This window comes from Sodiomyces alkalinus (genome assembly GCF_003711515.1).
Source record: "Sodiomyces alkalinus F11 unplaced genomic scaffold SODALscaffold_5, whole genome shotgun sequence".
Taxonomy (NCBI): domain Eukaryota; kingdom Fungi; phylum Ascomycota; class Sordariomycetes; order Glomerellales; family Plectosphaerellaceae; genus Sodiomyces; species Sodiomyces alkalinus.
The window spans coordinates 229,336-244,099 of NW_021167083.1; the positions used below are offsets into that span (position 1 = coordinate 229,336).

At 56.0% G+C, this 14,764-nt stretch overlaps 4 protein-coding genes across 4 annotated transcripts; 2 read left to right on the forward strand and 2 right to left on the reverse strand.

Moving 5' to 3' along the window:
* Positions 1-163: 163 nt before the first annotated feature.
* SODALDRAFT_161852 (hypothetical protein) lies at positions 164-4,165 on the reverse strand. Its single transcript, XM_028606943.1, has 2 exons — positions 4,023-4,165; positions 164-3,932 (listed from the first exon to the last, which is right to left on the reverse strand). Exon 2 carries the CDS (start codon positions 3,700-3,702, stop codon positions 181-183), a length of 3,522 nt encoding a protein of 1,173 aa, XP_028466211.1. The 5' UTR covers positions 3,703-3,932; positions 4,023-4,165; the 3' UTR covers positions 164-180.
* A 1,341-nt stretch (positions 4,166-5,506) lies between these two features.
* SODALDRAFT_161768 (hypothetical protein) lies at positions 5,507-6,422 on the forward strand. Its single transcript, XM_028606942.1, has one exon. The coding sequence runs from the start codon at positions 5,822-5,824 to the stop codon at positions 6,365-6,367; it is 546 nt and encodes a 181-aa protein (XP_028466212.1). The 5' UTR covers positions 5,507-5,821; the 3' UTR covers positions 6,368-6,422.
* A 2,208-nt stretch (positions 6,423-8,630) lies between these two features.
* On the reverse strand, positions 8,631-10,084 carry SODALDRAFT_295094 (U3 small nucleolar RNA-associated protein 6). Its single transcript, XM_028608773.1, has 2 exons — positions 9,890-10,084; positions 8,631-9,805 (listed from the first exon to the last, which is right to left on the reverse strand). Exons 1-2 carry the CDS (start codon positions 9,977-9,979, stop codon positions 8,666-8,668), a joined length of 1,230 nt encoding a protein of 409 aa, XP_028466213.1. The 5' UTR covers positions 9,980-10,084; the 3' UTR covers positions 8,631-8,665.
* Positions 10,085-10,275: 191 nt separating this feature from the next.
* On the forward strand, positions 10,276-13,801 carry SODALDRAFT_161903 (calcofluor white hypersensitive protein). The gene is made up of 5 exons (XM_028606944.1): positions 10,276-10,581; positions 10,653-11,153; positions 11,218-11,368; positions 11,444-11,485; positions 11,556-13,801. The coding sequence occupies exons 1-5, from the start codon at positions 10,491-10,493 to the stop codon at positions 13,690-13,692; spliced, it is 2,922 nt and encodes a 973-aa protein (XP_028466214.1). The 5' UTR covers positions 10,276-10,490; the 3' UTR covers positions 13,693-13,801.
* Positions 13,802-14,764: the final 963 nt, after the last annotated feature.

The following is a 14,764-nucleotide window of genomic DNA, read 5'->3' on the forward strand; positions in this document are numbered from 1 at the left end:
ATGAGGATAATATCTCTAATCAACAATGCAAGCTCGCCAATCTCCATCCATTCCCATTTTGCCCAAGAATAGAACCTTGTCCGCCCGCTTTAATGTATTGTAAACAGTGATACATTGAATTGACAAAAATATAATACGACACGACACGCACAAACCACCCACCCACCCACCGCTCCCTCATCATGTCTCGTAATGCAGTGACATGTACGCAGCAAGGTTCTTCACCACTCCCTCGCCCGCCCAATTCATCGACAGCAACCGCATCAGCTGCACGAGCGTGTTGATCGATGGCACCGAAGCCACAGGAACCCCCGACGTATCCTGCGGGTCGTGCGCCTTCTCCGTCAGCTTCTGCAGCGTGCCGACCCCCAACCGGATGATGTAGCTAAAGTCCGGATCCCGCCCGCCGTTGGCATCGCGCGTGAACGTCAGGAGTCGGACCAGGTGCAACAGCCCCGACGAGAACCCGTTGCTGCTGGCCAACCAGCCGCGAACCACCCCCGTCTCGGGACCGGGCGCCAGTGACGCCAGAATGTTGACCACCATCAACCCCTGCATCAGCATGGGCTTCCGCTCCATGATAATCGAGTGGAACGGCGCCGAGATCTCGGGCAGCAACTCCAGCGGGAGGACCGAAATACCCATGGCAAACGCCCTGGTGAGGAGATCGTACGGCGTCGTACCACCGGCATCCAGTGCGAAAATAGCCTTGAAATGCGACCTGTTAGGTTCATCACGAGCAAGCAGCTTGGCCATGGCGTCGACGGCGTGAAAGAGGTAAGGGTGCACAGAAGGCTCGTAGGGGGGGAAGAAGAGACGACCGTCCTTGGCCGTGGTCGGACCAGGCCCCGGAGCGAACGCCAGCAAGAAATGCAGCAAGCACAGCGCGTGTTCCCTGTTCGAGATGGTCGCAGCGCTGGCCACGTTCGAAACGAAGATGATGGCGTCCTTCATGACTTCGAGAGTGTCGGCGTGCGTGCGAAGGAGCATGTTGCGCGTACCGAGATATCGAATGAGGACGCAGACCAAATTCATCACCGATTCATCCGCCAAAACTTCATCGTTCTCCAACCTCCTCATCTGAGGACCATTGGGCCGCGCCATGTCCTCGTCCATGTCAAACGAGAGGTTTCGGAGGATCATGAAGATGCAGGACAAACGATCAACCGCCCGGTCCAGGTGATACTCGGCACTCCCAAATTCGGGTATGTGGCGGATGTTCATCTTCTCCGTCCAGCACGCCCTCGCCACCTCTTCATAAGAAGTGAGCTGGATATCGTCCGACACTTCTACCGTATCCTCGGCGAGCTGCTCGAGCTGCTCCTCCGCGCAGTCCACAAGCGCCTCGACGAGCTCTTCGCATGACTTCAGGTGGATCTGCATGTGTCTGTGGGGGCTCCTTGTCACCACCGCAAGCGTATCGAGCGCCATTCGAACTTCGGCGCGAAGACCAGATTCTAGGCTCCGCGTGAGCGCCTGCAGGTCGATCACCTCGAGCTCCGGCAGGTGGGGGATGTCTGGTCGTAGCATGTCAATTTGCATGCCAAGCTTGTCGTATTCCTTTAGTTCGGCCCCACCAACGTCCTTGGGCGGCCGAATGCTGGGTGGGTACACATCCGACTCTCTCGACAGTCGGATCAGGGGAGGAGTTTTGGGTCGGTTTACAGGAGGATCGGGTTCGGAAGCGGGAGTAGGAACGGGAACGGGGACAGGACCGGGACCGGGACCGGGACCGGGACCGGGACCGGGTGCTTGTGGCGCAGGTATGCTTGCTCGTTTGGCTTGTGCAGGTGATGCTGCCGGCAGGCCACTGGCTTGAGCGGGCGTAGGTCGCGCAGCTCTAGAGATGCTATTATTCCGACCCTGGTTCGGAATGGCGGTGGGTTCTCTGCTTTGTGGGTGACCTTGCGGAGTCATGGCACTGACCGGCTGTTGTCCACCATACTGCTGGACAGGAGTGGAACTCTGCCTGGGTGGTATATGCGGCTGCTGCTGACCAGCCTGTGCCATCTGTGCCTGTGCGTGTGCCTGCGCCTGAGCCTGAGCCTGAGCCTGGGCCTGGGCATGAGCCTGTGCCTGCACCTGCACCTGCGCCTGAGCCTGAGCCTGAGCCTGCGCCTGGGCTTGAGCTTGGGCCATTTGCCCTTGTGGCATCATCGGCTTCGTCGGCGTGGCCTGTGGTTGCGCGCCAGGCATGTTCTGGTTTTGCAGGCCGGCTTGTTGCTGCTGCATCATTCGCTGATGGCTCTGTTGCGACGCCATGAACTCCTCGAACCGAAACAGATTCCGCTCGTACAACTCCCTGACCAACCCAGGCGCCTGTGGTATTTGTGCCGGATGGAAGCCGAGAGCGTTGGCAACCTGAGGCCAGTAGTTTGCCGCCAAGATGGATTTGTATCCGCCTCTTGACTGTACCAGTTGGAAGAGGTGCGCCAAGTTTACGGGTCGGTTCGCAATAACGGCGTTCGTCTCCAGTGGGAGACCCTTGGATTGCATGAACCTAGCAAGAGTCTTCATGAACTGCTCCTGCTGCATCGTGCGCTGCTGAAGTCGCATAGCACCAGCACCGCCAGGCGGCATCTGGCCGTTGGGCATCTGCATGGGCTGTTTCGGCATCATGCCCCGGCCTTGTCCCATGTTCTGCGCCTGTAGCTGCCCTGCCATTTGCATGTTTTGCATATTGGGGTGCATGTTTTGCATGGTTCCTTGTGTCTGAAGCTGTTTTTGGAGACGCGCCTGGTAGGCAGCCATTTGTTGCTGGTCCATGGAACCGCGCGTAGCCTGCATGCCGGGCGGAAACATTTGGTTCGGCATCTGCTGCTGCATTTGTTGCTGCTGCAGCATGTGTTGTTGTATTTGCGGCGGCAATTGTTGCGGCATCTGTTGGGCCATGTGTTGTGCCATCTGCGCCGACATCTGACCTCCCATTTGGCCCCCCATCTGACCTCCCGTTTGTTGTTGCGGCATCATGCCAGGCATGGCGTTGGGGTTTGTCGCAGGGCGCGCGGGCGACGGGGCGGCAGTGAAGTTGGTATTGAAGGCTGGAGACATCGTGGGCATCGTCTGCGCGTAAGGATTCGGATTAGGCTGGGGCGTGCCATGATCAGAGGCGGCGGGAGATGCCTGTGCACCGAACTGCTGGGCACCGGGAGAAAAAGGGTGGGGCGAGGCGGTCGCGACGCGCTGCGGGACGCTACCGGGGCGCATGTTGGACCCCATGACGGGCGAGGGTGTCGCATTTGCGGAACCATTCGGCTGAAGGTGATTATACGGTGCAGGTTGTGTCTGGGCGGGATTCTGCTGAGGCATGCCACCGGCCTGATAGCCGGGAAACTGCTGAGGCGTCTCGGAACGCGACGTTGGTAGCATGCCCGGGTTGGGGCGTGGCGAGCCGGCGAGGCTGTCCTCGCGAGGACGTGGACGTTTGGAAGGAATGACCGAGTTTGTCTGATAAACGGAGTTTTGGAAAGATGGCGATGCGCTGGGCATCTGCATGCCATTCTGCATAGCGGCAGCCAGTTGGTGTTGCTGGGGATTTCCGGCAAACTGCTGCCCCGGGTTGAACTGGGCAGGGTTGCCCATGAATGATGATGGATCCATCATGGCACCCGGTGTAGCATTAGAATCGTTCATAAGGGGGAAGCCGTTGCCATTGGGATTGTTGTGATTGGGGGCAGTGGCCTCGTTGATCCAGGCACTCATGGCTGTTGCAGACCGAGACAACCCATCGGCATCTGAGGAGGTGAAGGTTCGACGTCAGTAACAAGCAAAGAGTTAAGCGACATTAATCGGATGAGGTAAGGCTGAGGAAATGGGGAGGCGATGATGGGCGGGTGTCGCGGGTGGTCCACGGCACGCGTCGCGACTCTTCGAGGGGTGTGGGTGTGGGAAGAGTGCTGTGGGTGCGTTTTGTCGGGGGGCAGATTGGCAGGCTTTTTTTTTTGTTTCAGTGGGGGTTAAGGAGGAAGAAGATCCGGCCCAAAATGGCTGACAAGGGGGCGCAGAGGGAAACTGACTCGTACCTTACTATCAAGAATAGTAATTGCTCTATGCGTAGGGAAATGGACGAGGATGAGAAAGGAGGCTAAGAGATAGGCGAGCCGACAGGAAGATGAAGAGAAGGTCCAAGCTCGCGTCCGACCACACGCGCTGTTGGGGAGGAAAGCAAAACCGTGCTGAAAGTAGGCGAGCAACGGAGGAAAAAAAAGTCTCCGTACTCCGTACCAAGTACAATGGTAAAGTATCCGTAGGGTAAGGTAAGGAAGGTACCTATGGGGTATGGGATAGGGATGTACCGTGCTAGCCGTGCTAAATTGAAGGACAGACAAATATTATGGGTGGTATGTGAGGGACAGTAGGTATCCGAAATAATTGACACGAATAAGAAGATGGAAAGATAGGAGTGAGATCGAGATAGAAGAGAGAGACCCGCAGCGCCAAAAGAATTTTCGTCCAAGGCGACGAGGACACTGTCGACGGCGACAGCAGGCAACGAGCGAAATGAAAAGGGAACAACGCGCACCGTGTGCGGTGCACGAATGGCTTCACAGGCTCAACCAGTCTTTGTCACCGATTCAATGATAGGGAGCAAAAGGTCCCAGACGGCAAAGCCTAAGAGCCTAATAAAGGACGTTCAAGCGCAAAGCGCAGTGGTGTCGGACCGGGGGAGGGGGAAGCAAAATGGGGGGGGTTCGGTCGGTCGGTCGGCTAGCTGGCTGGGTGCGATGAGACGAGAACGGGCGGCGAAAGAGAGCGAGCGTGTACAACAGCGAGACGAGGGCGAGTCAAACCCAAAAAAAGGACGGAAAGGGGCGGGCGGTTCTCTCCCTTGCGTTGCGCCTCAGGCCCTCAGACCACCTCCTCACTCGTCAGTCGTCAGCAGGACGGAGAGCACGACGACGACGTTGGGGCACGGACCAGGGCAAAGAAGCCTTGGGAAGAAAGGGATTGGTCGAAACAGGGGCTCGGAAGCTCGGCGGGTGTTACGAATATGGATTGAGACGGTAAGGTCGGAAATAAGAAAAGAAAAATGTGCGAAAAAAAAAAACCCCGTTTTCCGTGTGCAAGAGGGAAATGAAAGGTGTCCAAGCAAGGAAAATAGCAGGACGGGGCCTGGGGGGGCAGAGAAATCTGGCCCGGGCTGTGGGCAACCAATTTGGTTGGCTGGATCGGGGTGGGTCAAAAGTGCCATGGCTCTTGTACCGATGCGGACTAGTGTTGCGTTTGGCCTTGGATGGACTGAATGGAGTTCCACCAATAGGCTTGTGCATTAGTCGCATCATTAGGGGAAGGAGCCTGTCTGTTAGTTAAAGCAGTGACATGCGCTGCTTAGCGCTAACAGGAAATGTTGGTGCGCATATCGTGGCCCTCATCCGAGGGCTTCTTCCCACGTCCGGAATGAGGATTTGAGGACGGATGGTACACCTCGAGAAAAGAGACGGAATCATCCACTTATCCAGCAACAGGACATGGAACTCCGAAAGAATGAATACTTTCGTCCCCAGCGAACTGACCTCAGAATCAGCAATTTCGTGTATTCTTTTTGGTTTCTTCCCAGGGTTGAATCCTGAAGAGGAAATGGATTTGGCGGTAACCAGGCTGAGAGACGGAAGGCACGCCGAAAGCGCAAGTGAATACGGTTTCTCTGCCGTAACCGTACTTTCTTCCCTCAATCGTCGCTCGCTTCCGACAAGCAGCGCCCAGCAAATGGGGAGCTCGGCGACTGAGTTCATTGCATCGATCCTGGATGGGCGAAACCAGCTTGACCTCTGGCATTAGCGACTGCTCGAGCCCATGTCTCACGGCTGGTATGGAGTGACCCATGTCAGTCGTAGACCAGTGCCAGAGTGATCGGTCTGGAAGGTCGTGTAACAACACATCAGATTTGTTGAACTGGGGGGGTGTAGTCCTGGAATATGAGGAGCGGCAGCCTGCGAGACAACCCATCAACATGTCCGATGTTCCCGTCAGGGCAGGGCGATGTACAAAGTACATTGAATCGCCCCTCCTCAGCTCAAGTTCGGGAGGCTGGCTGGGCCATAGGAAAAGGCCATTTTCGTCGGCATCGAAGATTCGTAAGAGGCTTGCTCGTGTCGTTTGGCTTGCTGCAATCCAAACTCAAATCGATTCATTGTCTCATCTGCGAGACAACCATCGATGGTCCCCCGCCGCACAAGAGAGAGTCTGCGCTAGGCCGATGCCAAACCCATTGGGAGGTCCTTGTTCGGCGGGGTCGGCCAGTTCAACCACATTGGTCTGGGCATCGTCTGCTGCTTGGTGCTTGCTCTCGCTCATTTCCCGTTTTGCCCCCTCTCTCGTCTCTTGTCATCTCTTGCAATTTTGCGACCGCTCGCTTGTAATGCTCTGAATCTCGTCCTTGACTCGGGGCCAACAAATGGAGATTTTGCCCTCTCTCAATGTGTCGGGTATTTGAGATGAGAGGTTCCATTACCCCCGAGTTATTGGCCCACGGTCCAATTAGGCAGGTACTTCAGAATTCAGGGTCCTTCGGTACCAGAACCATATTGTAGTAGGAAAGGACAGCGAAAACGCAACAACGCGAGGTCCAAATCGGCCCAGAAAATAGCATGAAAAGCAGCGAGAATAAAAGGACAATGTGAGAAGACGGGAGAAAATGTTGGGAAAGAGAGAGGAAGAGAGGGATCGAAAGGAAGAGGGAGGGGGGGCGTGTTGGGCGGTTCTTATGAGAACCTGAACGTCAGGTGAGGAAAGTACCGGCCTCATAAGCCAGGTACGGACGGAGGGTACGGAAGGTACATTCCCAGTCCCTTCATCTCGTCTTTGCCGCGACCATCCGGATCGCCTGTAAATCCCCCAAACGCCATAAACATATACGAATATTGATTCCGCCCATTCCATCCATCGCCCGTCTCGTCTGTTTCCCATCTCTTTCTTGGCTATTCCAATAGTCTTTGGGGTCCGAAGCTTGCCTATCTTATCCTCTTCCTCTACCTTGGTTTTCCCTCCCCTTCCTCTTTTTTCCCCATTTTGGTTCTAAAAAAAGGAAGGACGGGGAAATAAACGCAGAGGTGAAGATCTGGCCTAAATACCACAACATTGGTCTGCTCTTGGCCTCTTCCCGAAGTCGACATGTCCGGCATGACCGTCCTACCTGGGCCTACGCTATTTACGAGTCTCTAATAATGCCCACAAATTCGTCGTGTGAGCCCCGCTTCGTCGACCGCCTCGTAGGTTGCCGTCGATTCGATGGCCACTCTCGTCAAGTTGGCCAATGTTCTTCGCTTCGTTCACTTCGTCACATACGAAGTAGGACACGGCCCAATGACCGGAATGTGTCATCCCCTCCTATTTATTTATTATCATCTGAATCCCAGTCAGGCCGCACTGCCTCCGTAACTCTCAACCCCGTCGCTCCTTGTTCCCCCCGTCTTGCATCTTTATAGTCCTTCCCATCCTGGCTTCGTGCGTTGGTGGAGAAATGGGAACCCCTACATATACCTACGTACGCCCGTTGTGTTATCTCGTACCCTGGCTTCGTACTACAGCCGTGTCTTCGTCTTCCTCCCTGCTATCTAGAATAGTCACAAACATTCTGTCTTCTTTCTCGGACCAGCCTGCCTATGGAGTACGGAAAACTTACCCCAGCTTGTCTTCGGCCAAATGACCCGTCCATGTGCCACCTCCTCCACTTGGCTCATCTAGTCGCAGCCCCGTCTGCATCACCCCTCTTACCCTCTGATGTACGTTGTACAAGCGGGCACGGCAAAGGATCATTCCGCTCGGCTAGCATTGATGTGGTGGGGAAGAGATGAAATCCAACAATGGAAATATATAGTTTACTACAGAAAACATATGACTGACTGGACTTGCGCAGAGTAGAGTGAAGTGAATGCACCCGTACGAGTTTTCGGCTCAAGAGATACTGATGGCGCAATTGATCTGCAAGGTTGACAGACGTAAGACTTCCATCGCGTCCTAGGAAATATGGCATGCAGCCACCAAAGTCTTGTCCGCCATCTATAAGATACCTATGTTGTACTAGGTGACCTCTGGTTTCTCCTCGGAGGGAATAGTTACGAAAACGTTCCAATTCCGAAAGACTATGAGGACACCTTCAATGGGAGTAAGAAGGATGAAGAAGAAGAAGCCCCGCAGGGATATGGTATAAAAGCCCGAAAACCAAGACGCAAAGAAGAACGGGAGGTTGAGACTAATTGTAGCTTCTTCCTAAAGTGTCAGGGTGTTCAGGGTAACACGAGTGTCTCGATTGCCAACTGTGGCTGGATGATAAGATCTTGTGGTGTTGGTTGAATGTTAGTGAGACTTGGATACGAGGAGCAAGATTATTTGATCCCATGACGTGGTGCCTATCAAGTACGGGGGAATATGTTGAGAGTATGCCCGTCAAATGCCTTCCAGCATACAATATTGGTGACGGGGCATTGGACTGTTCTGCCGTCATACAGTAGACAGGAGGTAGTCTCCGCGAGGTGACGAGAGATACGGGAAGTCGACCTCTGAATACGTACAGCAGCAAGCAAGCTGCACGGGACTACGCAACATCACTCGGCCTACAGTCTCCATACCACGAAGAAAGAAAAAAAAACCCCCCCCAGAGAGGCCAAAGCTGACAACCCAACTACGACTTTGCGCGTCCCTGACCGGAACCGTGACTGTATTTTCGCTATGCTTGTAATTTCCCTTTCGTATGCTCCAACACCACCCTGATACCCTCGTCGAGATCCGCCAGCGCGAGAACGGGATCTATCCATGCCACTGTATTCTGCCGCAACGCCGCCGGGTCCGCCGTCGACTCCAAGCCCTTCGACAACCGTGAAAGAGCCTCGCGTAACCCCCGGGGGAAGGCGGCCGAAAACGGGCTGACGCCAACAAGGGGCATCCGGATGTAACAGGACCACGTCGCCGGGGACGCCTCGTACTCCTGCACCATCGCGTCGAAGACATGCTGCAGCATCTTATTCTGGACAGACACGGCCGTGAAAGCGGCGAAGAGATCGAAGAACCGCTCGGCCACCCTGTCGCTGTAGAAAGGCTGTTTCCTCGCAACATCGAAAATGGCACGTGGTATGGCGCCGTCCATGGCCGGGTTGTTTTCGAGAGCGTCTTCCGTCTTCTTGTCGAATACCGGCGGCGCCGCCTCCTTCCCGACCGTGGATTCCGGGAGGATAAGCCCGTCCTCGTCCGCCTCGTCTTCGTCATAGTTGAACTGGATCTCGTCACTTTCATCCACCTGCTCGGCCGCCAACGCCGCGGGCTTCTGTCCATTCTGTCCATTCTGTCCTCCCTTCTTGCCGTCTTTCCTCTTCTTCCGCTCCAGCTTGTCGAGCCACTGCATCTCGCACCGCGCGTACTCGATCCACAAGACCTCGTCCGCCGTGCAGAACCGGCATCCGCGCATGAAGTACGCCCTCGCCGAGGTCATGTCGCCGTTGTCCGCCGCTTTCTGGCCGGCGAGGACCCAGAGGTCGGCGTCGCGGGGCATCAGCCGCAGCGCGCGGGTCATGGTTTTCCTCCAGCGCTTCGTGGCCTTGATCTTGGCCGTGTACTCGAGGTACTCGAGCCAGAGCTCCTTGCAGGCGGGCCGCTTGCCGACGGCTCGCTCGTAGATGGCCAGCACGCGCGCTTGGGTCGCGTGCTGGGAGGCCACATGCCGGATCTTGAGACGCTCGCAGCGCTTGGCCCGCAGGGCGTCGAGGTTGATCTCCCAAGCGGCGTAGGCGGAAAATTCCGATGGGTTGGCGCCAGGTGCTAGGACTCTGTGCTCGAAATCACTGCGCCGTTGGACTATGGAGCGGATTTCATCCTAAACGTATATGTCAGATTTCATTCTAGGCGCAAAGAAGCTCACAGGGTGAGTAAATAGAGTAACAACACCGGAGCGACTGACCTTTGAAAATATTTCTTTCTCTTCCCATTCTCGTAGTTGGGGGACAGAGCGTTCAAGATAGAACCGCGCCTTGTCTGCAACACCAGCCATGGTTCTGACCGAGCCCGAATTGACCTCGTCTTGCCAGCGTCCGTCGTTAGATTGGGAAACTTGAGGGCTACGAATCGAGTCAACCGGTACATAGAGATAAAAAAGTTGACGAGGCTGACATTTGATCGTAGAAAGTTCGGTGCACGGATGGAAAATTGAGTGGGGCCCTGCGCAGCCTCGTCCGGTCCTGGTCCCACTACCTACCACTAATCCATATTTGGATAAAGGGTTCATGACTCAGCAAGACATGCAAACATGTGGTAACAGTCAGGGATATCCCCTTCAATTGTTCCAGACACGCGCGATCTTGTCTTCAACCTTGGACCCTCCCAGGGCAACACCAAGCTTTCCTTTCGTTCTCCTGACGGCGTAGCTGCCAGCAGAACATCCCTTCTTGTCACTCTTTTCATTGGCATAGGCCATATTTTTATTTTTCTTTTCTTTTCCTTCTTTCCCTCGAATCAGTTTCTCCCTTCCTGGCATCACCGAGTCCAATCTCGGGTTGTCCAAAATGACGTCCAAATACAAGGACAAGGACGGCGACGTTGTCCTCACCTTCAATGCTCAATGGGTGGCTTGGGCCCACACCATCTCGGCATACAGTAAGTAAAGGACGCACTTCTGGCACTTGTCGTCCGCAGAAGAAATGTCGCCTAATTGATCTGCGCAACAGCGGCGTTCATCGGCGCCTTCGTCGTCGGCGTCGCCCTCCATTATCACAAGATTGTCCAAAATGAGTGGTTCGGATACCCCGAAGAATGGTTCCCCTCGGTATCGGCAACCATTGGCGACCGATACCCCGAGCGGTCTGTCTTTATGGTTTGGATCGCCATCACATCCGGTCCCCGGTTCGCCCTCGTCGGTCTATGGTACCTCCTCACCCGGAAACCCGGCCAGAGGCTGCCCGGGTTCGTGTTCGCCATGGGCATTCTCCGGACTCTGACGTGCGGCGGCTTCACGTACGTCACCTCCACCGACGACCATGACTGGCACGACATCTTCATGATCTGCTACATCATCGCCACGTTGCCCTGGACTCTGGGCTGCATTGCCCTGAGCCCTCCGAACCCCAGGGCCATCCGGTACCGCAAGATCATCGCGAGCTCCTTCTTCGGCACCCTCGTGCCCCTCATCTACTTCTTCATTCAGCATAAAGTGCATCGGGTACCCGGAGGTATGGCGCAGAAGATTCCTCCGAAACGCATTTTTCTTCTTCTCGGTACTGACTCGCAATCCAGCCTATACCATCTATGCTTTCTTCGAATGGGCGCTTATTCTCTTCGACGTTGCCTTTGACACGGTTGCAATTATTGACTTTGACACTTTTGAAGTGGTAATCAAGGATGTCAAGGGCTCGAGCAAGGGGTACGTTCAATGGCTTCCGAAATAGTCAGTGTACATATGTACAGCCTCGGGGCAATATATACTGTTTATGAGGGCTTTGGTTCTAAAATTTCGTTACAGTGAGAACCGATCGACTGTCCCTTCCGCCGTTATCGAAAAAGAGTACGTCTCCACCTCCTTTTTCCAGTCTGTTCTGATGTGTATGCCGTCGGGTTGCTAACCCTTCATCCAGGAAAGCAAAGGCGACCGGTGGCATCTTCGCCGTCCACTTCACCTGGAGCGAAGCCCTCGACACGGCTGCCGAGGTCTACCATGGCTTTATCTTCTGGTCTCTGCTCACGAGCCTCGGGGTTACCGTCTGGTATTTCCCTCTGTGGCACATGGGCATTTCCGGCTACGAGGCGTTGGTCATGTGCACGATTGCTCCCTCCTTGCTCGCCATCAAGCCTCTTCGCCGCCTAGTCGTGTCGAACCAGCGCCTGGTTCATCTGCTCTCGATGGTGGGCATGGTAGCGTACAAGATCGACAGCCCCGTCAAACGTCTCTTCGCGGTCTCTTTCGGGCTCTCCATGTCTTGCCTCGGCTGGGCCGCCACGCTCTTCGGAGAATCGGTTCACGAGGGCCGGCTCGAGTCGAAGGTCCTGGCGTGGGCGATCGGCCTCATCCTATCCTCCACTCTCAAGTTCGCTTGGTACACCAACAACCCCGTGTGGCCCATCATGCATGCCGCTAACGGCGGTTGGAATGGAATCGGCGGTATTCTGGCCGTCCTGGCCGTGTTCCGCTTCACGCGCAAGGGATCCCTGACGAGCGGAGAGGCCGGCGCGGACTCGCAACGCGGCGGCTCTTCGGTGCTGGCCGCTTGTGGCTTCGGCGGTCTGCTCTTCGGCCTGCACTCCCTCTTGTCGGACACGAGCACCATGATCCTCTGGGTCTGGGAGGGCTATCCGATTCGTGGGCCGACTGCGAACACGTTCGGCTGGATGACCGCTATCGCCATGACCGTGGGCGTCCTCGTCGGGCTCTACCGGCCTTCGCTCACGACGACTTGGACGGCGTATGGTATTGGGTGTGTTGGAGCGGCCGTCGTGACCTTCTACCACAACTGGTTCGGTTACTCCGGAGCGCTGGCCATCGCCGTCTACCTGATGGCGCTATCGGTGCCTTTCCTCTCCAACGCTTCGAAGAGGAACCCGGCGGTCGTGTTCGGCCTGGGCTTCTTCATCTACAACTTTATGGTTCTCTTCCACGTCTGGGTCGTCGCCTACGCTTTTGTTCCGGGCGGACCCCTCGTCCGGGAACACACCGACTGGGTGATGGCGACGATGATGCTGCTTATCGGATGTGGCGTCCTCGATCTGATCTCGACGACCAAGTCCCCCCGGCGCAAGACGCAGCGCCCGTCGGCTTCGACGTCGCAGCGGAGGAAATTCCACACGGTGGCCGTCGGACTCGTCAACGTGTTCTTCCTGGCAGCGGCATTCATGCGGTTCCCGGCGAATGACTACAAGCCCTACCACCCGGAGGACCGACTCATTACGGCGGGCATGTGGACCATTCATTTCTCGCTCGACAACGACATGTGGTCGTCCGAGTACCGTCTGCGGGATCTGATCAAGGAGATGGAGCTGGACGTGATCGGTCTGGTGGAGTCGGACAATCAGCGGATCATCATGGGCAACCGCGACTCGACGCAGTTCCTGGCGGAAGACCTGGGCATGTACGTCGACTACGGTCCGGGCCCCGACAAGCACACGTGGGGCTCGGCGCTGCTCTCCAAGTTCCCGATCCTCCGGTCGGAGCACCACCTGCTCCCGTCGCCGGTGGGCGAGCTGGCGCCGGCCATCTGGGCGACGTTGGACGTGTACGGGCGGGAGGTGGACGTGTTCGTGTTCCACTCGGGGCAGGAGGAGGACCCGGAGGACCGACGGCTGCAGGCCGAGTACATGTCGCGGCTGATGGGGTCGACGACCCGGCCGGCCATCCTGCTGAGCTACCTGGTGACGAAGCCGCTGCGGGGCAACTACAACACGTACGTGAGCGCCGAGTCGGGGATGCACGACATCGACCCGAGCGACTGGGACCGGTGGTGCGAGTACATCCTGTACAAGCGGCTCCAGCGGGTGGGCTACGCGCGGGTCAGCCGCAGCACCATCACGGACACGGAGCTCCAGGTGGGCAAGTTTGTGGTGCCGGAGACGGAGGAGAGGAGCGACGCCATCGAGGCGCTGGACGAGACGGCGCGCGACCGGCGGGTGGAAGAGGGGGAGGTGCCGGTCGGGTGGCGGTTCCCTGCGATGTTCCGTGGGCAGGGCGTTCGTGGACACCGGTACCATGTGTTCAACGAGCCCCGATACTACAACCACTAAAGCGGGAGCTTTACAATATTTTTCCGCTCTGTAGAGATAAATGGACAAGGAGAGTGAGGAGAGGAGCCTTTACTTTTTTACACGAATGGAACGGCATGGGATGGAAAAGGACCGGCCGAGTTGATAAACTTGGGCTTTGAGCTTGGGACGACTTTGTCGGTTCATGTATGTACTAGCACACGTAAATATAAATCAGGAGGGAATCTTATCAGCAATACCTAATTACGCCGAGGTTGAGGAAGACGATGAGGCATGGCTAAGGTTCTCAGGAGCATGAGACAAGACCGGGGGGGTTCTGGCAGGGATCCACAAAACTTCGGCTCCGGGCCGAAAGTTTCGCCCGGATGCGACGCGGAATGGGACAAGTGGAGATGGATTAATCCGCGACCCCACGGCGGAAAGAAAGATAAAAAAGGACAAAACAAAAGGCCAAGTGTTGCAGCCGACATTTGATCTCAGTCACACCGGTGCAACCCGAGGGAAAGCCGGGGAATACAAAGTAATTTGATCATGGGCACAAGTTACCCACCACGTTCTTATTGGCGAACCGCTCCCCAAGCGGATCTCGATCCAGGATGCGATGACGGGGTGCCCCAAGCCCTTGCGGGGGTCTCGCAAGTTGTGGACAATGCGGTTTGAAGCTCATGAATCGGAATGCTGTGAGTACCTGAAAGACAGGAGAAGGAATAGTAATCGGTGATTGGCGCCTCGTGACCTCTTCCCGTTCTCTCCGTCACTAGCCGCGAGATAACCTAATCCGGCAAGTGATAGCGTCATCAATTCTACACTAGTTAAGTTGCTGTGACGGAAGTCTTGACCCGCGGAAAGCCGAAGGTGCGATACGGACAGATGCGGCAGTTGAGAACTGCGAGGACATTTCTGTACAGCAGACACACACACAGAGAGACGTTTTACACACCAGCGGCCCTTGCGACATTGAATTAATTATGCTCGGGTCTTTTCTCGCCCTATGGATGATGGTCGGACAAGGTGAAGGAGGGGTGGGAGATGAGACAGACCTTGCCGTTGGTATTGGCGGCTTACAAAGGGCATGAAGTAGTGGTACTCGGGA